This window comes from Mirounga leonina, unplaced genomic scaffold (genome assembly GCF_011800145.1).
Source record: "Mirounga leonina isolate KUSES-001 unplaced genomic scaffold, KU_Mleo_1.0 Mir_176, whole genome shotgun sequence".
NCBI lineage: Eukaryota > Metazoa > Chordata > Mammalia > Carnivora > Phocidae > Mirounga > Mirounga leonina.
In genome coordinates, this window is record NW_023270454.1 from 2,066,376 (window position 1) to 2,088,917 (window position 22,542).

The following is a 22,542-nucleotide window of genomic DNA, read 5'->3' on the forward strand; positions in this document are numbered from 1 at the left end:
CTATCTCCCCCTCCCCCAACCCCAACAGAGCTTCAGGGAACCAGGGACTTATTCTACTTGCCTTCCTGGCAGTGCTCAATAAAGTCCTCCTACCTGTGCCTCTGAGAAACTCCCCCTGGAGCAGCAGTTGCCTCTCTGTTCTAGAAGCCACAGCATCTGCTGCACCTCCCCACCCCCACCCACCTCGCCCACCTATTTGGCCCTTTCCACTTGTCCTTCCCCCATGGTGAGCCCATGAGACCAACATCCAGGGAACTGCAGACCAACATCAGGGAACTGCAGTGCTTTGCACCCAAGAGATTCTCAGTGAATGTTGGCTGCTTACAAAGAGGTCTCTACAACGTTGATTTTGTGACCCAAGGGGGGCTCACTGAGGGCACTCACCCCAACCCTGGGGGCACCTACTGGCCCCAGGGCTGACGTAGCAAAATGCCCATTCAGGCCTCAAGAACACCACCTGTTCCTGAGCGCTTGGCAGGTCTTCACATTCCCCAGCCCAGCTGGCAGGGGAAACTCACAGCCTTCCCACCCTCTCAGGACCCCCTTGGGCCTCGATCCTGGCCCTTGGACAGGCCTCCAATAGCATTGACCACACAATGAAAAAGTTCTCCCTTTTCAATTCTCTCTCAAAGACCTTACCATGGAATGAATTGCACCTCCCCCCCAACAAAAGAAAAATATATGTGGAAGTCCTAACCCTCAATGCCTCCGAATGTGGTCTTATTTGGAAATAAGTTTGTTGCACATATAATTAGTTAAGATGAGGTCACACTGGAGTAGGGTGGGCCCCTGATCCAACATGGCTGCTGTCCTTACAAGAAGATGGCCTTGTGAGATGGACACAGGGAGAGGCCATGTGACCATGAAGGCAGAGACTGGAGTGACACGGCCACCAACCGAGGAACAGCAAGGACGGCCAACCAAGCACCTGAAACTCGACGCAGCAAGGAAGGACTCTCCCCTACCGTTCTCAGAGAGCACAGCCCTGCTGACATCTCAACTCTGGACTGTAAGACACTGCAAGACAAGTTACTGTTGCTTTCAGCTGCCCCATTTGTGGTAGCCTTAGGAAGTTCACAGAGATCCTGCTTACCTCGAGAAGCTGTCATCTGGGGCTAGAAGGTTTTTAATGCCTTTCCAACACTTACTAATTCTCCTTTTTACAAAGCAAAAACAGTCCTCGGGCTAAGAGATTTTGGCAGGAAAGGTACCTAACTAAATTTTAATAACCTTGTTTTGATCTCATTATATTTATTTTTATGGTTACCATCTATTTCTGGCAAGTGATAACTGGTTTTCCTTGCACAATAGTAAAACAAATTTTGTTTTTAAATAGATTAAGTTTAAAATGAGTTCATTGAAAGAAAAACATTGTCATATTAACAAAAGTGGCATTAAAATATGGCAAAACTAGCAAGGACAGGGATGGTGATCAAAGTTTGGCATGTACCCTCTCAGGGAAGGCCAAGGCCACCTCACCACCGTACAGCTACCTTTGAGTCCCTCGTCACCAGGCAAAATTAAAAAAAAAAAAGAAAGAAACTGGCAGCGTATAGGATTAGAGGAAATACGACATAGGCAAAATTGTCTTCACATCGGTCCTGCCTTCCTACACCCTTTCCCCATAACAACCCATCCCCTCCCACCTCATTGGCCTTCCCTCACTTGGGGGTTGGGGCCTACGTATGGCCAGGCCACCCCCTTGTCGCCAAAGAAGACTGATCTGATAAACCAGGTCCCACTGAGCTTGAAGTCAGAGGATCTGGGTGATGGCTGCATCACAGTCACTGACAGGCTCAGTGACCGTGGGCAAATCCCCCAGATTTCAGTTTCCTCTCTGCAAGAGAACATAAGACCATCTTTAGAATCTCTTCCAGCTCTGGATTCTTTGCTTCTGGGATGTTAGTGACTTAATGCATTCCCCTCTTAGAGACTCATATTTCACTTTGAAAGAGACCCCAGGAAAGGGATGAACAAATTCATAGGAACGATGCCCCAACAGAGGAATTCCAGGCTCAGTGGCATGTGCAGGAGAGATATTTTCAGGGTGATGGGGTCGGGTACCTCTAAAATCACACCGTGGGCAACCTCCATCTCTACGTGAGGCTGGCTTCACCCCAGATGATAGGACTAGCATCATCTCAGACCCCTTTGCTCCTCTATGGGGGCTCATGCCCCCCAGGGTAACTGCTTTCCACTCTATCAGGGATCAAGTAGCCAAATCTCTGATAGGGCTAAATACCACACTTTTAGTTTTTAAAAAGGAAAATACAGGTATTTATTTACATGCATGTTCATACACACACACACACACACACACACACACACCCAGAGTTGGGGACAGGAAAGGGCCAGGAAGAAAAATCAGCTTTGACAACCTAATAAATGTCAATTTCTGAGGGGGGCTGAGTTAGAAGATGAATCCTCACAACTTTAATTGGAGACATGATGCTCTCACTTTGCCAGGCAGCCCCGCCTCTCCCCCAGATCCCACCACAGATAGCAAGGCCCTTGCTTGCTCTAACTGACAAGAGGCCTCTGTCTGCTAGGATTTGTTTCTGGGATGTCAGAGATGTAAAGGGGAGAGGGTGCTCTAATGCCTCCCATCCTCACCCCAATTCCCCTCCGAGAGGAGAGGCAAAAAGCAGTAGGACACGGGGCTCAGCAGCCCTCCAGATGGTACCCACAAGATCCAGTAGGAGCAAAGGGGCCCTCCGGACTAGTGATGGTTCTCCTCACCTCACAGAACTCAAGGGTCTCTTTTCTGAACCAGCAATGATGTTCTAATCCAGGTACAGTGGACGAAAGGACCAAGAGCCGGAGAGATGGCACCGAGCAGGCAAGGGGGCCGCGGGCCTCGCCCCCCATAGTGATTCAGAGGACCGCACCAGAGCCAGACGGCCTGTAATCGCAGCCCAGCTCCACCCGCGCCCTCAGATAGAGTGCTTGGCCTTTCTGTGCCTCAGTTTCATCATCTGTGAAATGGAGATCATCACAGGGCCCACCTGGAAGCATTGCAACAGGATTACACAGCCTGATTCAGGCAGAGCACTCGCACTCCTGCCCTGGCGCCCGGCGGGGCCTTCCGCAGCCCCGCACGCCGCTCTGCGCCAGAGGGCTGAAGCCAGGGCTCCTGAGCCAACTGGGGAGGCTTGGCGCCATTACCCAAACAAACGGGATGTCATGCATGAGGCAGCTTGGCTGGGTCAGACAACGACCAGTCTGACCACCCTGGGCGGGACCTGCAGCCCTCCTCACAACCCTGGGCCCACCGTGTCACCCTGACCCACCACTTCCCATACAACATGGAGGAACGCTTTTCCTTCGGGACCCCCGCTGCAACTGCCCCTGCCCTCTCCCAAGCCCCCAAGCATTCTGCTTTTGTCTTCCTGCAGACTCTGGTCCTAGTCATGCCGTTTAGCTCATTTTTGTGTTAGCGATGGCCCAGGTAACTAGCATCTGTACAGTGCATTCCAGTTTTATTGACATGTTTGAATTGCTAATGCACTTACAGGTTTCAAAAAATTAAAAATACATATTAAAAGGCAAACAGTGAGGACTCTCCCTGACACTCCCATCTTTCATCCTTCCAGATCCCAACCTCATCCCCCATAGGTAGCCACCTGTTATTAGTTCCTCAGAGATCCTTCCGGAGTTTCATTATGTAGGCAGAAGCAAATATTCCTATATCCTCCTTTTTTAAACACAAAATGCAGCGTATTGTACATACTGTTCTCTACCTTGCTTTTCTGCACTTGACAGTATGTCTCATACAAAACTTTCTACTTCCTGTTTACAACTGCATAGTACTCCTCGCGTGGGTGAAACATAGTCTCCTAAAAAGACTCCTCTTGATGGACACTTACATTGTTTCAAATCTTTTCCCATTGCAAACAAGGCTGCAACAAATAGCCATAAAGATAGGCCCTTTGCACTTATGCAAATATATTTGTAGGATAAATTCCCAGAAGTGAAATCGCTGGGTCAGAAGATCTATATATTTATAATGTTGATAGCTCTGGCCAAATTGCCCTCCATAGAGGCTATACACATTTATCTGCCCATGAGAAATATGAGAGTGTCTGTTTCTTCACAACTTCACTGTTAGAGTGTATTATCAAATTTCTGGACTCTTGCCAATCTGATAGGTGAAAAAATTATTTATTTATAAATAAAATATTATTATCATTTAATTTTTATTAAAAAATTATTTAATTTGTATTTCTCTTATTCTGAATGAGACTGAACATCGTTGTATACGTTTAAGAGCCATTTGTATTTCTTTCCCTTAGATGTACTTTGCTATCCATTCATCTCTTTTGGTCTTCACAACACCCCTGTGAGAAACAGAAGGCAAGTATTAATAAGATTGGCATTTTAAAATGATAAAGCTAAGGCTCAAAGCATTTAAGATACTGGCTCAAAGCCATAGGCTGGTATGTGGCAAAGCCAAATTTCATCCTGCATTTTTCTTCCGTCTGCCGTGAATCACTCCCCACTGAACCCAGAACAGTGCTGAGATGCGGCCAGAGAAAGGGCCAGGGGACCAGGAGCTGGACCTGGCTTCTCACCGTGGCTCCGGAGTTAGAGGCTCTGTGCCTTTGGGCCAGTCCCTCTTCTAGGGGCAGACTTTCCATATCTATAAAACCAAGATTTGAACTAAATCACTAAGGTCCCTTCCAGGAAATGATTATAGTGGGAAGCACTCCATGAATCTTTTATTATTATTTCTTTTTGAGCGGAGGAAATAAAACCGTTTTCAAACCTCCCAAGATGAGAACTTTCAAATCATACCCGTTCACTTGAACCTAGTCTAATCAGAAGCTTTATGTGAGGAGGCAGGGGATGGGAGAAAGGGGGGCTTCAGGCAGGGTGGGGAAGGAAGGGGGGCCTGTTGCTGGGGCGCGCTGGAGTTGCTCCATTTTGAGAGCCGATGGCAGGATTTTCGGGTGTTTTGCAAGCCAACTGACGTCAAACTGATGACTGAGAGATGGCTATATATGGAATATTTACACCATGGAAATCAGCAAATGCTAGAAATAATGGCCTCCCCATCTACTACCCCCAAGCCAGTTATTCAGTATCTCCCGGCCCTTCTCTGCTGGAGAGTCTGCAAAAATCATAAGCAACAGGGAGACTGGGGAGTTGAGAAGATTTGGGGGAGTGTGGAGGATTCCAGGACTGTGCTGAGCCCACCAACGCCAGCACGGTGCTCAGGCAGGGGCAGCTAGGCCACCTCTCCTCGTCACCTCCGGACCTCCAGGGGGAGAAGATGACCACGACGCTGGAGCAAACTGCTGGGCTCGAAGCCCTGCTCCCTCATCCTAGCAGTGGGACCTTGGGTAAGTGGCTTACCTGCTCTGCCTCAGGTTCCTCCTCTGAAAAATCAGGAAGTGACAGCCCACCCACCTCCAGGGGGTTTTGTGAGGACTCGGGAGTTAATCCACAGAAAGACTTTAGAAGAGCGCCTGGCCCAGTGAAGGCTCAGTTAGCGCCGGCTCTTGCACAAGAGCCACAGGCAAGCCTGCTCAGGAGAGCCCGGGGAGGGAAGCCTCCCTGTCTGTTGCTCTGGGACCTCGGGCAGCTCTCTGGGCCCCTCTAGGCCTGTTTCCATGCCTGTAAAGGACTGGATTGGACTGAAGTGGACTGACTCGTCCCTCTACTTCTCTAGGGCCAGCGTTCCCTGATCCCACTGTGTCTCCCCGGGAGGAGCGCAGCTCTCTGAGGCATGCCACCCCAGGCTTGCTCCCTCCCGCCCTGCACCCCTGCACCTGCTATGCCGCCTTCTACCCACCACAGTGATCGAACTCGCCAGTCTCTCGGCCTGGAGCAGCCCCCTTTTCTCCTCTCCCAGGTTGGGAGTGCGGCGGCTGCATCACCTCCCCCTGGAAGCCTTCCCTGATGTCCGGGTAGAGTCAGGCCTCCTTCTATGAGCCAGGCACCCACACTCTGGTGCTATGTGTGCAGACCCCTGAGCGCTTAAACACACCATGCTTTGAGTCTCTCCCCATCTCCCCACTAGACTCCTTGAGTCAAGAATTTGTTGCTTTTTTTTTCTACCCCCTTACCTTGTCAGAGAAGACCCTCAATGATGGAATGAGGGAGGGAGGGAAAAGTGAATGGAGAAATGGACAGAGGGAGGGAGGGAAGAAAGGAGGGTGGGAAGGAAACCAGGTACTTTCTGAAAAAAGCCCTTGCCCCCCCACCTCAGAGCGCTATCCCAAACCTTGACTTTCTGCTGCAGGGTGACCCCTGTAACTCCACATAGCTCCACCGTTCCCCCCCACCAAATCTTGGTATGAAAAAAAAGAGAAATCACCCAGATTAGGGCTGGGTAATGAGGCATGCAAGGTGAGCAAGCACCACATTCCTCACTCATCTTGGCTGGTCCAGAGCTAGCAAGCTCCACTCACTCGTTCTTCCTGCCAGCCGGGGGAACATTTCCAGCTGGTCTGCCAGGGGGCTGGCTCCCCACAGTCTTCTCTGCTGGGACCCAAGAGCTCTATGGATCTTGGGGCTTTAGTGAAGGAGGAGGTGGGCAGGGACAGATGGCAGGTCCCATGGCACTTGCACACCTGAGAGTGAGTGCCTCAGGTCTCAGTGCTGGCAAACGCCAAAAGGCTAGCTCTTTCTCATAGCCACACCCCCTACCACGAGGTTTGCCCCTCCTCCAGCCGTAATCCTAGCCCTTCCCTGCTTGATTCTTCCCCATGGCACAAACTGATATCCCATAAATTTTGTTTCTTATTTGTTTATTGTGCCCCTCTCCCAAAAGAATGTGAATCCCACAAGGGCAGCGTTTCATCTCTTCTGTTCACTCCGCATCCCCAGGACCGAGAACACTGTTTAGCACTTCCGCATGCTTGATCAATACTTGTTGAATGAATGGAAAAATATATCTCCCACCCTCAACCCAAACACACACACATGCACATGCACATGCACACTGATACCTCTACCCAGACCAAATTTCTGGCTGTTATCTATGTCTCACTAAAATGATAATAACTGAGATGTTGGCCAATAATGAACTTAAGGCATGACTACTTTATAGAGGTATTTACATTTTATAAGGGAGGCCTTTAGAAATGATAAAACCTTTCATGAGCAAATGGAGTGAAGCTATAATGGTGGATTATATGGGGGAGATATTTGGGGGCCCTCTCCTGCCCTGCTCAGAATGCCTCAAGGCAGATGAGCACAAAGTGGGGAGTCAAGCCCCCAAATTTCACAACCAACAGCTGGGCCACCTCTAAGTCCAGTTCAGCTCTCCCCAGTTCCCGAACAAGGTGTATCAGCTGTCCAGCTCTCTCCTCTTCCCCTGCCTAGCCCCCACAAGAAGGTCTCATTTTGTCTTTGTCTAGGTAGCCACGGCCAGGAGTGAGTTCAGGAGCGTATGGCTCTCCAGAGCAGTGGTTCCCAACCAGGGCCAGGAGTGGCCCAGTCTGAAGCTCCTGGAGGTTCCCTGGCATTTTAGTTAGGTGTTACTAGGTCCAAAACCTCAGGTGCCCAGAAGAGCTGGCATGCTGGCACTCTGGGCTTCAGACCCCACAGTGAAGGCCAGAATGTTCATGGATGAAGCGGGAGACTGCACAGAGCAAAGGGGATACATGAGCCAGTCAATGACAGCTTCCTTACCAAGCATCCTATGAGTGCAGAGCACATGCTTGGGCCCCAGGGAGAGGAACGTCCTGTGCCCCAGGTCACTGTCTCCTCCCCCCAGCACCCCCAACAGCTCTGATTGGGCCAGGTTCGGGCTGCTTCAGGGGAGCCAATCCAGAGGCTAGCCTTGGGAGGACCCCCGAAAAACAGAGAGTGCTTCAGATTGTGCCTTCACTTAGGAAGATCGCCCATGTGGGGGATGTCTGAGCTTGCCCATCAGGGGACCCCAGCCTACTGAGGCAGCTCTATCACTCCTTTTAGGGGTGCCATGAACTGCTGGGGAGGGTTTCTTGAGTCCAGACCTCCCGGAGAAGGAGCTGATGGTGTGATAGGGCTGTCCGTCCTGCAGCCCCACCTTCTGGGGGCAGGAGGAGGCCCTGAAGACCCAAGCCATCAGTGACGTAAAGGTGCCCACACTGGCCAGCAGTGACAAGCCTGGGACATTCAGAATGTGATGGCATCCAGATGTGGCAACTGAAGGACACCCTCGCACCCCCACCTGCTCAGCTTTAGCAGGGGCACACTTTAAAGTGCCGGGATGCTCTCTCAGATGGAGACCACACCCACCCCCTCAGTTCCTGAAGAGCATAGCCTGGGTGGGGGGTGGAGAAGGCAGTAGAGAAGGTTTCTGGGTTACCCTAGAGTGGGGGTGGGGTGGGAAAGGGCACTAGGCCTCCAGCCAGAACTGCTCTATTCTCTGGGAGCAGGGCAGTGTATAACAGGCTCTGGGGAGCCCAGCCACTCGCCGCCAGGACCCCTAAGTGCAGCCCCTCCATTCCGATAGTCTCCATTGATCTCCTGGAGATTTTGCCAGTTGGTCAGTTCTCTATCCCATTTCTTCTCGTGGCTCCAATCTCCTCCTCCTCAGGCCATCCATCATCTGTCCCCCTGTCTGGATCAGCAGTTAGGGGCAGCCTCCTAAAGGAGCCAGGCCCAAGCCTTGGTGTCCCATCAGCCTTCCCACAGGTGCCAAAGACTCCCTCTGCCCTGGCACCTTTATGCTGGGTCTGGCTGTTTGTGCTGCCTCCGCCAAACTTCAGAGGGAGCTGGCTGGCCACACCAAGGACAGGGGTAGCTCCCACCTCCCCACCATGGGGCCATCCTGTGTGCCATTCACACTGCTCTCAGTCCCGTGCCTCTCAGAAGCTCAGTGGCCCCTGAGATAGGAGCTGATAAGAGTTCAAGCACCTGTTTGCCATGGGGGACTCGAAGATAATGACTCATGATGGAATAGAGGCGCACGATTTCCACTTGCCTTCCCAGCTAACTCTCCTCCCATTCTGCCACCTGCCTCTCAGAAGTTCTCTTGTCACAAAGGGTGCCTGGTGCCACCCACCATGCAGGTGCATGCTGGGACAGGCTTGGCTGAGTCCCACATGGCCCCTTAGGAGCCTCGTGACCTTGAGCGAGTCATCAAGTCTCAAGTCTGAACTTCAGTGTCCCCATCTATAAAATACAAGAACACTCACTGTTTTGAAAGAACAGAGGAGAGTATGGAATGCTCTGGATTCTAGGAAGCCCTGTGTCCAGGAGAGGGGCTCTCATCCCCCCAACTGCTCCAGCTGGTACCCACACCCAAGTGCTCGAGATGACATGATACAGTGTGACGGAGCAGGCCCGGAGGCTGACTGTGACTTCCACAACCCAAAGCTGCTGTCTCCCCCTCATGACTCCCTTTGTGAAAAGAACAAAGAGGACCAGGCGTATGGCTGAGAGGAGAAGCATGGAAGAAAGCTACATGGAGCAGAGAAGGGTTCGGGTCAAGGGTGAGTCAAACTTGGAGACAGGCATTCCTGGGAGCTGAAAGAGGGTGAGCCCAGCTGGGAGCATGGGAGGGAGGAAAGGCGGCTGCACTGTGGGAGAGCTCTAAGGCCACCTGCCAAGGAAGGTGATGAAGGATGTTACAGCCCTTTGCAGGCACCTGCTAATGAAGGACCCCAGTCCATGATGAGTGCCCTTCAGATGTTTATGGCTAACCCAGGTACTGGCTGTCTTGTCCTCTAGCACTGATGCAACCTCCACTGAGACCACCATGCCTATGTCTTCTGCTCCTGCACTTCTGTGTCCACTGGGCACCAGAAACTCCTAAGGGATCTGCTGACAGCGCTCGGCATCCTGTGGCAAAGCAAGGAAACTCTCACTTTCCCTTTTCTGTCTCAACCCCAACTGTAGGAAATGCCCAGATGTGCAGCCAGTACTCCAAGTGAAAGAGGGGTGCTGAGAGACAAGACCAAGAGATAGACACCCAAGCACAGCTCCACTGTGGTCTATGTGAATGGCACCCCTGGACTTGTGCAGTGCACAGCCTGTGGCACTTCATGGTGGCCACGTAGATGCTGTACAGTCCTTAAAGCACTCCATCTCTCTGACAACTTGTGTGCTCTATTCCTTGACCAAGCTTGTCTCCTTGTTCATTGCCCAACCTGTACAACCATACACAGAGATGCTGCAATGCCATCTCCTTCCTTTATGGTGAGGTCTCTTCCAGAAAGCTCCTCTGTCTCTCATGCTAGAGGACCCACCCTACCAGTTCTCTAGACACATCTGAACCCCAGCTGTGGGCCCACTATATGTTTAAATTAAGATTTTGAATTCATATTTCCCATACTCCCTCTTGTTGAAGTCATTCCTGCTGCCTTGGCAATTGCCCTAAAACAAAGGACTATAGAGTTAGTGGTCTTCTAATCCAGCTCCGTCACTTTGCAGATAAAAAAAATCAGGGCTCAGAGAGGGGGTGTGGCTTGTCTAGCATCTCATGGCCAGTTAGTGGCAGAGCAGGGATCCGGACTCCTAGTTCAGTGCTCTGTCTGGTATCCCGTATTGTCCCCATCATGGACATACAAGGTTAAGAGCACAGAGTTGCTGAACAAGCAGAGATGCCCCAAACCCAGAGCGCTCTGTACCGCTGCCCCCCTCATTGCCTTCGCCATCAAAGGAATCAAAGACTTTTTTTTTAAGGAGGCAGCTCTGTTTTTTCTACTGGGAAGCAGGGCCCTGTGCTGAGCCAGCCAAGCCAGAAAGCAGGAGCAGGAAAGCACAGGTTGGCTATCAGGATCTGACAAAGCCTGAAGGTCCAAATGCCTGTAGGGAGGTAGGTGGCCCAGTCCCTGCCTTAGGTTCAGGCTGGGCTTGGCTGCTCAGTTCTGCCCAGCTGGTAATGCAGGCCCCAGACACTGGATGCCTGGCTCTGAATGCCAGTTCTTACTGCCTTCAGGTTCCTCTCCAGCCTCCTGGGTCCACGAAAGCCTGCTGGGTGCTCTGTGCCCCTGGTCTATGCCCAGCCAGGCCCAGACAAGCCCACCCTGGCAGGTCATGCTCACCTGACCTCCTCCCTTCCTCCCCCAGCACCACCTCCCACCCCCAGACCCAGCCAGCTTCCCACTCCATCTCAGCCAGCAGTTCTTGAGAACCAGGATCTTTCTCACTGGTTCTCAGGCATAACCCCAGGTTTGAACAAACCAGCCTCTCGGGCCCCTGGCAGCACTGGATCCAGGCTTTGGTGACCACTGTGCTGTTCATAAACTGTAACTTCTTGAGGCTTCTCCTTCCTTTGTGACCAGGCAACGTGGTCTTATCCCAACTGCTCGCCCCCAGCTCCCCTAGGGATCCCCCCTCCCCATCTTGCTGGAAACTCCGGTCCCTTGCCAGGTCGCCATCTCAGTTTGTTCCTTCTTATGTCCACATCTTCCCGACCAGCCAGGTCCAACCATCTGCCTCTCCCCGCTCCCTCTCCTCCCCACCAATCCTTCAGCCGCCCTTGCCCCATACGCGTTCCTGGAATGAGTTGTTGAATTGTTCCTGTCTGCAGGAGGAAGTGGGAACCTGGGAGCCCAGAACCAGCCCCTACCCTGCTGAGAAAAGCTGCTGCTGGGGATTAGGGTCAAGGATAACACAGGCAAGGAAGGGGGAGTAGTTATTGGAGGAAAATAGAAAGAGAATAGGACCGCATAGCATTCCTTTCTGTATGGGTCAGTGAGGTAACCAGCAGAAAATGAACAGCCTCGGTCTAAGCTGCCCTTAATTAACCTGGGCCTCTGGCTCATACCCCTGGGCATTTGCTCAGGGACTTGCAGGGGTGACATTGGGGGAGCGAAGACAGCTTTGCTCAGAGAGCATCGTCGCTAGGAGAATCAGGGATCCCCACCCCTTGGTCCCTCCGCCATGCACCTAAAAGACTGAAAATGATCTGCCTGTGGGTGTCACAAGACTCGACATCGCGATGTGTTCCTTTGCATTAAGCACAACTGTAAATAATTTCTAATAAAATGTAAATACATCTGAGAGAGATTAAAAATTAACTTGGCCTCAGTTTCCTTAAGTGGAAGATAAGGACTCAGGCGAGAGGGTTGCTAAGGCCCCTTCGGGCTCTGATGTTCTGCTCCTTGAAAGGTCACAGGAGAGGGGTTTCTCAGCTCCCGGGGCACCCAGAGGGCCCCGCTCTGGAGGAGTCGGGCTGAGATGCCCAGGTGGGCACAGGAAGACAGGTGGGCACCAACAGGGGAAGCCTGCCAGTCCGCCATTCTAGGCAGAGGTTGGCCTGCGAAGAAGCTGGCTCTGCATCCAGGGGTCAGTCCCCACCAATCCCTTCTTCTAGACCCCAGTCAGCCCCTCCTCCCTGCTTCCCCCAGTCAGCTGGCAGACTGTGCTTCTCACTGGGCTTCACTTTGCATTTTTAAAGGCCGGTGCTGGGATTCCTGGAGTCAGTTGGGGGAATGTTTCTGGAGGGGGAGTCCCACGGTTCCACAAACCATGACACATCGGGGATCCCCTGAGGTCCCCCCCAAGCCAAGTGGGCTTCCTGTGTCCTTTCCATCAGGAAATAGTTATCTATGCCTCCCCTGCACGGGGCACTGTGGTCGCTCAGTGCCGCGGGTACAACAGTAAGCTGGGAAAGAATGAATCCGCCCTCTGGACGTCTGCAGTCCAGTGGGAGAGATGGCCAAGTCCCTCAGAGATCTCTGCGTCCCTTCTGCCCCCTCCTCCTCAGCCTCCCCCTCCCACCACCCCTCTGCTACGTTTTGATCCTGCCAGGTGGCAGGCCGCTACAGCCCCCCAGGAGCCTGCGCCTGCCCTGGGGTCCCAGCTGCCAGGCCATGAGTGGGTGCAGAGGCTCGGATAAAAGGGGGAGACGTCGCCTGTGGCTTTTGCTCTCTGGCTGTGCCTCAAGCCGGTGGCCTGTCAGTCTATGAAGCAGCCTACTTCTAAGCCCTCCCGCTTCTGGACATGAAAGCGCCACTCAGGGCTGCTGTGCCTGAGTGCAGAGTCCCCTCGGGAGAAGCCTGTAGCCAGTGCCGAGAGGCCTTTGATGTGGCCCCCTCCCCTCTCCTTGACTGTATTCTTGCTTTCTGTCAAAGTCCTACCTCTCCTTCCCAACAGGTCCTCCCGCTTCCACAAAGCCCACGTTCAGCCCCCAGAGGTAGGGGGCTCTGCTTCTCTACGCTTCCACGCCCTTGCTTATGAAATGGGGGCAGCTCACCCTGCCTGCCTCAGTGCACGGCTGGAAGTACAGTGAGGCTGTGGGTAAGACAGGAGCTATGTAGGTGCCCGCCGCTGCTCTAGGGGCTCTGTGCTTATTCCCTCACTTAGTCTTCCCAACCAACCTCTGAGGAACATAGTAGAGTAGCTCCATCTTACAGATGTGCACACAGATGCTCAGAGCAGATGCGCAAGGACACGCAGCGAACAAGTAGCAGAGGCAAAATTTGAATGTGGGTCTGTGTGCCTCGCCGACTACCCCAAACTGCCCCCAAAGCCGCTTATAAATAAGGAAATGCTGTATGGACTCAAGAGCATTATTATCATCCCAACTGCCATGGTGTCTTCAGGCACACCTTCACGCCACTCCCCCCAGCTCTGTCTGAAAGCAGAAGGCCGACCCCGTGCCCGGATGCAGGTCCTGGAATTACTCAATTCCAGCTCCCCACAAGATCCTTCCGAACCTGGTGCTCCCCCACCACAACCCCTCCTGAACTCACCAGCTACCTCTGTCTGGCCCTGGGATCCAGGAGCTGGTGTCAAGAAGAGGTCTGCAGACGTGAGAGAGAGGCCGGAAGGAGAGGAGCAAGCCTGGCCAGGGCCGGGAGATGGATGGGCCCTGCTCCTTGCTGGCTGGCATTGGACCGGCCTGGGAGACGAGGATTGGAGCAGGGCAGTGATGTGCAGCTGCTGGCCAGGGGAAGCCAGCCTGATGCCTAATCAGATCAGATGCCCCTGCCCACAATCCCCCCCCCCCGCCCATTCCTCTACCTCCCTCTGTCACTCACTGACCTCCCCCCCTTGCTTCCCAGCCTTGCCCTCCCTGAGGTCTCCAGCTGCCCCAGCTGATTTTATAAATGGCCTTTGCAGGAGGTGGGCACCTTGGCTAATTGAATCAGTGCCTAGGAGGCAGGAGGCTGGTTAGCATCACAGCTGAAAGGTGGTGGCAGCAACAGCTTGAGTGTGACCATTAGGGAGGAGTCTAAGTGAGCAGAGTGGCCCAGGCAATCTGGACCTCCGTATATTCCGAGGTGTCAAGGTGGGAACTCACCAGGGGGCCCTGGATGCCCCCACCATGAGCCCAGAGCAGACTCACAGGGTAGACCACAGGCCAAAACACACACGCACACACACATACCACTCATGCTCTCGGCAAAAAGAAAATATAAAGAGGGTGAGAGAGAGAACAGAAACAGGAAGAATGACATAGTGTGCTTGCGTATCTGCGCACCTACGTGACTCTGTACACGTCTCTGATGGGCACCGCTCATGAGGCCGTTCTTCCCTGCCCCAATGTCACCTCTGCATAATGATCAGCCAGGAAAAGCAGTTTCTAAGTGTCCCGGTCACAGCAGAGCATCTCATGGCATCAACAGCTGCCAGGGAGCAGACCCCAGCGCCATGAGGACCTTTCCTGGAGACCTGTCACTTGGTCCCCTGGAGACCAGTCTGTTCCCTTACCTATGAATTTGCCTCTGACAGCCAGGCTGGCACAGAAACACTTCAAGGAAAGCTTTACCTCTGTGCTTCTGTTTGAGATGGATCCCTAAGGCTCACCCGGCCGTTAGTCCATTCAGTCAGCATCCCCGGCATAGCCACTCTGCGTGTGGGCTGCACGAGGGCAGGGGATGAGTCTGCGTGGCTCCCCCAGCTCCCCCGCTCTGGACGGGGCGGGGACGTGGCACGGACTAAGGGTGGTGCCCACGTCCTCGGCGACAGTGCGGTTGCGGCTGGCTGCCCTGGCACTCCCTGTGGGATGACCCACCCACCTGGTCACGTCTCGGGAGAGGGACACCGATGGCACGGTCATTGTCCTTAACAGCTGCCTCAAGGACTTTCATTACCCCTCCCAACTTCCCCAAATGCTCCACTTCCCCTGCCCTCCCGCCCTCACACCCACCTTTCCCTAGGGCCCCATCTACCACTTCCCTTTAGAGCAAAGAACAGAAGAACTCAGAAGTCCCTGGATCTCTAAGGAGAGGAAAGCGGGGAGGAGGGGGCCGTTTTCAGCTTAGGGGACCCCACCAGTAGGAGGCAGGGTCCGCAGGGCTCCAAGTGGGATTTGAGCATCCGAAGGGGCAGGGTCCCACACGCCAATTCCTAGGGTTATCCTCCATTCTTGAGCAAACACAGAAGTTCCCTGTCAGCGCCAAGCCCCCACACCTGGTGCCGCTAAGCCCCCAGTGGTCTTTTCCACAGGCTAAGACTGCCCCCTGCCGGGGTGAGCCAGGACATCCACCTCAAGTGCTGCCTGGGGAAATCAGAACTGTGGCATCCTGGCTTAGGAGTCCCCCAGCTCCTGTCCCGGCCTGGGGAGGGGAATGACGGAAGCACTTAGAGGCCTCGGCCTTCCTGCTTCCACTGTATTCTGAGGCTGGGACTGGACGGTGGCAACAGGGACAGCCCTTTGGCCCAGACAAAAGAGGCAGGGCTCTGTCTCTGGCCTGCTCACCCATTGCCTCAACTTCCCTTAACAAGGGGCAAAGGCCTGGTTTGAGATAAAACGTCGATCACAACACACCCACACCAGAGAGGCCCTGTCTCATTTCCCTCCTGAGCTCTGGCGCCCCTTTCCAGCTGCTTTTAGGACTCTCCTGGCTGGATACAATAAAGCCATCTTAACCTCTACACGTCAGAAACCAAGCTCACCTTCTTCACCAAACCTGAATCTTTACAGAAACTCTATTTCTTGGCGTTCCATGCCCAACATGACTCCAAGATCTGCAGGCCCGATCTCGACATCTTTTGAGTCCATTCTTTTCTGAATTTCTCCTTCCAAGGCAGCCTCAAACCATTCCTAACCCCAGTCCCATTTTCCACAGCGCTGGTGGGGTTATTGCCCTAATGCACAGCTCTTCTGGGACTCTGCTCAAAAGCCTCATCGTGCCTCCTTCCTCTCGAATCCCTCCTTCCACAACATGGTTGGAAGCTGCCTTCCCAAAAAGATGGCTGCGTGTTCCCTCCACTCTGAACATGGAACTCCTGCCTGAGCACCTACATACCCCCACACATCCTCACTTTTCTGCCCATGATGCTCTCTTCACACACTCCTTTAGTCTTCATCAAATTCCTTCCCACCCTTGGAGATCCACCTTCCAGATGAAGTCTTTCTTCACATGTCCCATGATAAGCAGCTGCCTCCTCTGGCCCCCAGGACCCTGATTCCCCTCTTGTGGCACTAATGCCCCCCTCTTGTAATAGGCCCCTGTGTCGTTGTCTCAGCCCCCTCTGGGCTGCCAGCATCTTGAGGCCAGGGCAGTCTAGAGCCTGACAATGCTCCATAATATTGGCAGAATTGGTTGGTAGCAGAAGTGTACGGACATGACATGGCATAATACTGACATGGACTGAAAGCAGGTTTTGATGAGAGGGAAGGGTACAGGACATAGAGGCTGACCTGTAGGGAAGTGGGATACTGAGGGCCTATGGAGAATGACAAAGCAGGAAGAGTTCTCAGAGCCTACATGGTGGACAAAGAAGGCAAGTCTTAGGAAGGCAAGGAATTGATCCAGGGCCACACAGCTCCTTAGTCCCACTTCTAGTGCATAAGAGGCTCAGTGACTGCCAACTCTTTCCCACCCTCCAGTACAGCTCTTCGCATATATGCCCTGCTTCCCCACTATTTTCCTGGGGTTGACCCTAAGCTAACAAAGGGTTAGAGATGCTTAAACATCCTTCCCAAGCTGCCCTGACTTTCACAGACCTGCTACTCTGTGGACAAATGCTTGGGACCCAGCTTAGGCTCAGAGAGGATCTTGCTGCTGGGACAGGAAGTATCAATGGTGGCCAGCTGAAGCATTCATCCCCAGGAGGGCTGTGGCTGTCGCATCCCATCCCCACCCCACAGCACTGATGCCACACAAAAATATTCCAGAAATTTTAATGCCACAGAGAAGCCCAAAACCTACAGAAAGCGACAGCCATCCTCCCGGGTGCCTGGAGCCAGGGCTATCCCCAGCAGGCAGGAGGCCCGCACAAGCCAAGGAACCAGGGCAATTTGCTGACATCCTTTTGTCCTCTGCCCTAAATGCCCAAGGTTCCTTTAGGCCGGGGAAAGAAAGAAGAGGAAGTGGAAAGGGGTAGGAGGAGGGTGCGTCGCTTTCAGGCACTCTTCCTGCATGGGGATGGTGACTCATGCAGCAGGCCCTGGGAGGGACAATTCCTCGGACCAGACTAAGGTAGGCCAGGCCCAGGGTTCCGGAAGGAGCAGAGGGAAGTTCCTGGAATGCAGCAGCCAGGAGGAGTAACCAGCAGAAACTAGAAGGAAGGCCTGCTGCCACCCTCCCGCTCCTTCTCACGGACCTCTGACCCCACCCCCGGGGGGACAGGCAGGCTTCAGCACCCACAGGCTTCAGCACCCGTATTTGATAAGGTCTATGCCTTCTCCACCACCATCACTTTGGGCCTTTCTTAAGAATGACATTGTCATACTCAGTTCCCTGTGGCCAGCCAGAGGCAGAGAAGTCCTGCCCTGCTGGGTAGACGTGCTGGAGGCTGCCAGGGTCCCTGTCAGCTGTGGCCTGCCTCCTCCAGGCCTCACCCTGGGGCTCCTGTGGGCTGTCATACAGGGACAGGACAGCCACTCCCTCAGGCTCATCATATATGTGGTCAGGTCGCGGGGGTGGGTGCTCCTCAATGCTGTCATACAGAGGGTCCGTGGGGGGCTGGGGAGGGACCGCCAGGATGCCCCTCAAGCTCTTCCCCAGGTTACGGGCCACTGCATCGAAGGGCACTGCATACTCCCCCTCTGGGCCCCGTGGCCGGGCGGTGGGCACTGGAGTGGAGGGCGACGGAGGTGGCAGTGAGTCGTGGGGCCGGGAGTAGGGGCTTTCTGGCCGGGGCAGCACCGCGGGGACTGTGGCTAGCTGGGTTTGGGGCCCAGGAGGGGCGCTGTTCTTCTGGGCAGAAATGGCTTCTTCCAGGGCCAAGAAGATCTCGTTGCCTTGCCGCGTTTCAAACTCAAAGTTGCCCTCTCCAGAGATGCAGCGCCGGCCTGCCTCGAAGGAAAAGGTTACCTGGGTGGAGGGGAAAGGGAGATTATTAGCCAGGCCCCAGGGTGGAGTTGCTTCCCCTGGACCCAGCTCCCAATCACAAACCTGTCACCTCCAGCTTCCCTCCACAGGAACTGGGGGAGCTTCTCCCCAAGCTGGTTCTCCTCCCTCTGGGTTTTTTCCCTAACAAGCAAAGCCCTCACTCCTCTCCTTTCTTTCTCCCTCCCATCCAACCAAATACAGAGCTTGGTATATATTCAACCTCAGGAATGCCAGCCACCATTCACCCCTCTGACCACTCTACCTCTTCCTGTTCTCCTGTCCTTCCACCCCACCTCACTCTCCCACCCCCACCTCCACCCCCTGGCTCTTTCCCCACTAGCTCTTTTTCTTCTGCTGGCTTTTATCTCTGTCTTTCCTTCCTCCTCCCATTCTCTCCTCCTTTGAGGGCCCCTTTGCCCTCTCCCTGACAATCTCTTCTCTCACAGCTCTCCTTTCTTTCAACCTGCCCTGTGGCGGCCCCTGCTCACCTTGTCCCGCCCAAAGCGCCTCAGAAACCTGTAGGGCCACTCAAACAGCTGGGTGCCCAGCTCAGGGCCACTCCACAACTCCAGGGCAGTCTCCCCAGCCCGGAGGGTATAGGATCCCCGGAGCCGGCACCTCTCACTGGCTTCTGTGGGTCTCATGGTCACAGCAAACTCCTTGCGGGGGGCTACTGGGGAGGAGAGGGGAGAAGGCGGTCAGTGGGAAATAGCTGGCCTGCCTCAACTCTGCCCTGCTCTAAATGAACGTGCCAGAGGCCTCCAGAAAAAGCATTAGCCATGTGCCCATGACCCCATAGCCTGTGTCTTGAAGGCTGAGCTGCCCTAGGACAGGTCATACTCCCCAAAATGCCAGATACCTCCACCCCCTCCCCTAGTCGGCATCATGCCCTAGCCACACGCACCCCGACCTTGTGCCCACATCCTTCCTGCCCCTGTTGCCAGAGCCACAGCCTTGTCTTCTCCATCTAATCTCCCCCCCAGCGCAGCCACCTCCCAAAGTCCTACTGTCACGGCTGCAGGTGCAGCTGACCCTGCCCTCCCAGCTCTCAGCCTACCCACCCACTGCTGACGCCATCCAGCGCCTTCTGTGAGGTGGGGCTTGAATGTCACCCTGTGTCCATTTGCTCCCCCCACACACCCAACCCGGTGGGCTAGATGTCACAAAAAGGGACTGCCTTGTCAGCAGAACGCTCCCTTGCCACAGGACACTTTAAATCCACAGAAGCAAGACCATTCTCTTCTCAGACAGAGAAGGACAGAGAGTCCAAGAGCAGCACCTTACTGACCCCCCCCAGCCTGGCCCTCCCCCAGCCGCAGGGCCTGGGCAAGAGGGAGTGAGCTCAGGGCCGGCCTGGCTCCCCCACGTCGGCCTCTCCCGGAAGCGATGCAGAGAGACCGATAAGGGGCTGGCCGGGCCTGGGGGCAACCACAGGGCAGGAAGACTCACATGCGGCTGTCGCCCACAGCGCCACCCCACCACAGCCCTGCGGAGGCCACCCCCCGGAGAAGATGCAGCCCCTCACCTGCTGTCGTGCCGCTGTACAGCTCATTCTCCTCCATGCAGGGCCGGCTGCCCTTCCCCCCAGGCCCCAGCAGCTCCTTCCTCTGGCCCTGAGGAAGACGCCAGGGTCTCACCGCTGGCCCCCATGCCCAGCCCCACCTCCGGCCCAGGCCTTCCTCCAGAGCACACTCAGCCTGCTGTCCCTGTCTGCATTCTGGAATGGGGTCCCCCCCTGCAAGGAACTGCCCCCAGCATCCTGAGCTTGGCTCTTATAACACCTGCCCACAGCAAGTACCGAGTGCCCCCCTCCCACATGCCATGCCCCCTCGCCCTTTCTGTACCCAGAGATGGCTCACAGGGAAGGCCAAGAGGCAGATGGCCTGGATCCAGTCACTGCGCTCTGCGGCGGGGGCTGCCAGCAGGTACAGGCGCTCCTTGGTCTCCAGGAAGAAGGCGCTGGTGTCCCGGGGGCTGCTGGCCTCCCCACCGGCCTCAGCCACCCGTAGGCAGTCACTGAGGCGGATCACCCTCCTGGCAGCCTCTCCCCGGCGCGGCTTCTCTGGGCCCTCCTGGAGCTCCAGCCGGGCCAAGGCGCAGTCTGACTCTCCATACAGCACAGCCCCAAACCGGCGCCATTTCTGAATCCAGATGCATGGCAGGTGGGGTGCCAAGAGGGAGCCACCGAGAAATGGAGAGATGGTGACCAAAGGGGAGAGGAGGAAGCATGGGAGAGGTCATGGGGCAGCATTCAGGGACAAGGAGAGAGGTGAAGATCACAGGAGACCCAAGGAGTCAGAGAGAATAGCAGGGACCTTAGCAATTAGAAATCGTTGGAGATCTGCCCCCCACAACCAAGGAAGAGACAGTGACAGCAGGTAGAATGCCGAAGGCAGAAAGGCACAACGGTGAGCCCATGGAGGCAGACTGCAAGGCAGGCCCAGCCAAGATCCAAGTCAAAGGGCAAAATCCTCTAAGTCCCTGAAGCCCAGAGGAGGGATGAGAGGGCAGCACAAGGGCCCTGACCAGAGACCATGGTTCTCGCTCTGTGTGAGGTCTGGCAGAAGGCCCCAGGCCAGGAACTTCAGTCCACCCTCTTGAACCTTCCGGCTTCATCCCTTGACAGGTTGGGTCATGAGAGAGACAGAGAAGCCCTAGTGTGAATCAGCTGAGGGAAAGAGGACTTCCTCATTTAAAGAGGCCAAAGAAGGAAAAGGAGGCTGGCCACAGAGACCCCCGCTCAAGCTTGCCACCAGCCAAAGTCACCCCACCAGAGCAGGAAAGAGAGAAGGAACCCCACTGCAACCCCGAATTATCCCCTCTGCTGCTCCTTCCCGTCCCTTCCCTTCCCAAGCATCCCCGTGACAAGTTACCACAGAGCCAAAGAGGCAAGAAATGGAGTTAGAGCCCTTCTTTACCCCCCTCCCCATTGGTGAACTGAACAGCCGTCTGCAAACAGCACAGTCTGGGGCCTGGCTGGGGAAGCAAGCGGCTGCTGAGGAAGGACTCCTCCCAAGCTTGAGCTCTGGGTCTAACATGGTGGGTGGCATAGTGCCTATCTTCCCATAAGGGTTTTGAAACATTCGGGGGCTCCTCCTCCTCCCCAGGGATTTCCAGCAGCCCCCCCACCCCCAGGCCTTCTGCCCAGTCCCAGCACAGTCTTGCTCCTACCTTTCCAAAAGTCTGCTGCTGCAGCAGGTGTAAGAAGCCCTGTTTCACTGCCACTTCTTCCATCCTCCCACCGTGCCGGCACCCCAGCCCTGCAGCTCTCTCCTTCCACGCCAGCCCTCTTTTTCTCCTCCCTGCTGTGTGTTCCCCCTTCTCTCAAGTTCATTTCCTCTCTGCCTAGAGTTTTCTGCACTGTTCTCGTCTGCTTGATGACGACAAACCGATGGGCCCTGTGGTTTCTTGGCTGTGTGTGTGTGTGTGTGTGTGTGTGTTTGATGAGTGAGTTTCATGCACAAGCTTCCTGCATTTTCACTGAGTAAGATAATTTCTGAAAAGCTAATTTCCAGTTTTTCGGCCAGCAACAACTCAGGTACAGAAGCTCGCCAAGGAGTCACCAAACAAGGGAATGGCTGACCTAGAGCAACAGAGAGACCCAGAACCAAATTCAACAATAAAACCAATAGCAAAAGGCCCTCATACTCAAGTGGGATGCTCAGCATGACACAGTTGGAAGAGAACTTAAAAATCAACCAGACTAAGTCCTTAATTCAAAAATGAGTAGACTGGGAGCGCCTGGGTGGCTCAGTCGGCTAAGGGTCCGACTCTTGATTTCGGCTCAGGTCATGATCTCAAGGTCTTGAGATGGAGTCCCGCGGTCATGGTCATCGGGCTCCACACTCAGCGGGGAGCTTGTCCCTCTTCCCATACCCCTCCCTCTGCTGGCTCGAGAGCTCTCTCTCTCTAAAATAAGTAAATAAACCTTTTTAAAAATAAAATAAAATAAAAATGAATAGACTGAGGCTCAGGAAGATCTGAGGGACGTGTTCAAGGCCACCAAACCGGAACCCAGGTCTCTCAGCTCAGTAAGAACTAAGCCACACATACACACACCCAGCCTACAGAACACATCAGACAGAGCTCACCACTTTCACACGCAGCTGCAACTGTGTTTCATTCCAAGAGGAGCACTCCCTGCCCCAGACAACTGCACAAACACACAGCACCTTCTTGGGATTCTAGAAACATGAACATCCCCACACTGAAACATGCTATATTCCCAGAGCACATCCAAACAGTTGGAGTTCACCTTCTTTCCAGCCTTTGTGAGCATTATAAAGGCACTAGAGTTTCATCTGGGGATTATCTTTTTAAGTTACAATAGCAATCTCTTATATTAAAAAAATCAAAAAAGCCTTCATAGTTG

General features: G+C 54.2%; 1 protein-coding gene across 4 annotated transcripts; it reads right to left on the bottom strand.

Annotated features, from left to right (window-relative positions):
- Positions 1–17,001: 17,001 nt before the first annotated feature.
- On the bottom strand, positions 17,002–21,578 carry DOK2 (docking protein 2). Of its 4 annotated transcripts, none has more exons than XM_035022498.1 (5): positions 21,342–21,578; positions 20,030–20,311; positions 19,696–19,783; positions 18,659–18,843; positions 17,002–18,152 (listed from the first exon to the last, which is right to left on the bottom strand). In XM_035022498.1, the coding sequence occupies exons 1-5, from the start codon at positions 21,402–21,404 to the stop codon at positions 17,532–17,534; spliced, it is 1,239 nt and encodes a 412-aa protein (XP_034878389.1). In that variant the 5' UTR covers positions 21,405–21,578; the 3' UTR covers positions 17,002–17,531. The 4 variants fall into 4 exon arrangements, with proteins under 4 accessions (XP_034878389.1, XP_034878388.1, XP_034878387.1 ...); XM_035022497.1 differs by having other exon boundaries at positions 18,659–18,840; positions 20,015–20,311; XM_035022496.1 differs by having other exon boundaries at positions 20,015–20,311.
- Between the last annotated feature and the right edge of the window lie 964 nt (positions 21,579–22,542).

Bases quoted from the DNA above. Each gene is read 5' to 3' on its own strand.
- DOK2 (XM_035022496.1), bottom strand. From the start codon at position 21,404: ATGGAAGAAGTGGCAGTGAAACAGGGCTTCTTACACCTGCTGCAGCAG. The intron at 20,312-21,341 runs GTAGGAGCAAGA...ATCTGGATTCAG, and splicing joins AGCAGCAGACTTTTGGAAAG to AAATGGCGCCGGTTTGGGGC. The intron at 19,784-20,014 runs GTACAGAAAGGG...CGTCTTCCTCAG, and splicing joins TCCCTGTGAGCCATCTCTGG to GGCCAGAGGAAGGAGCTGCT.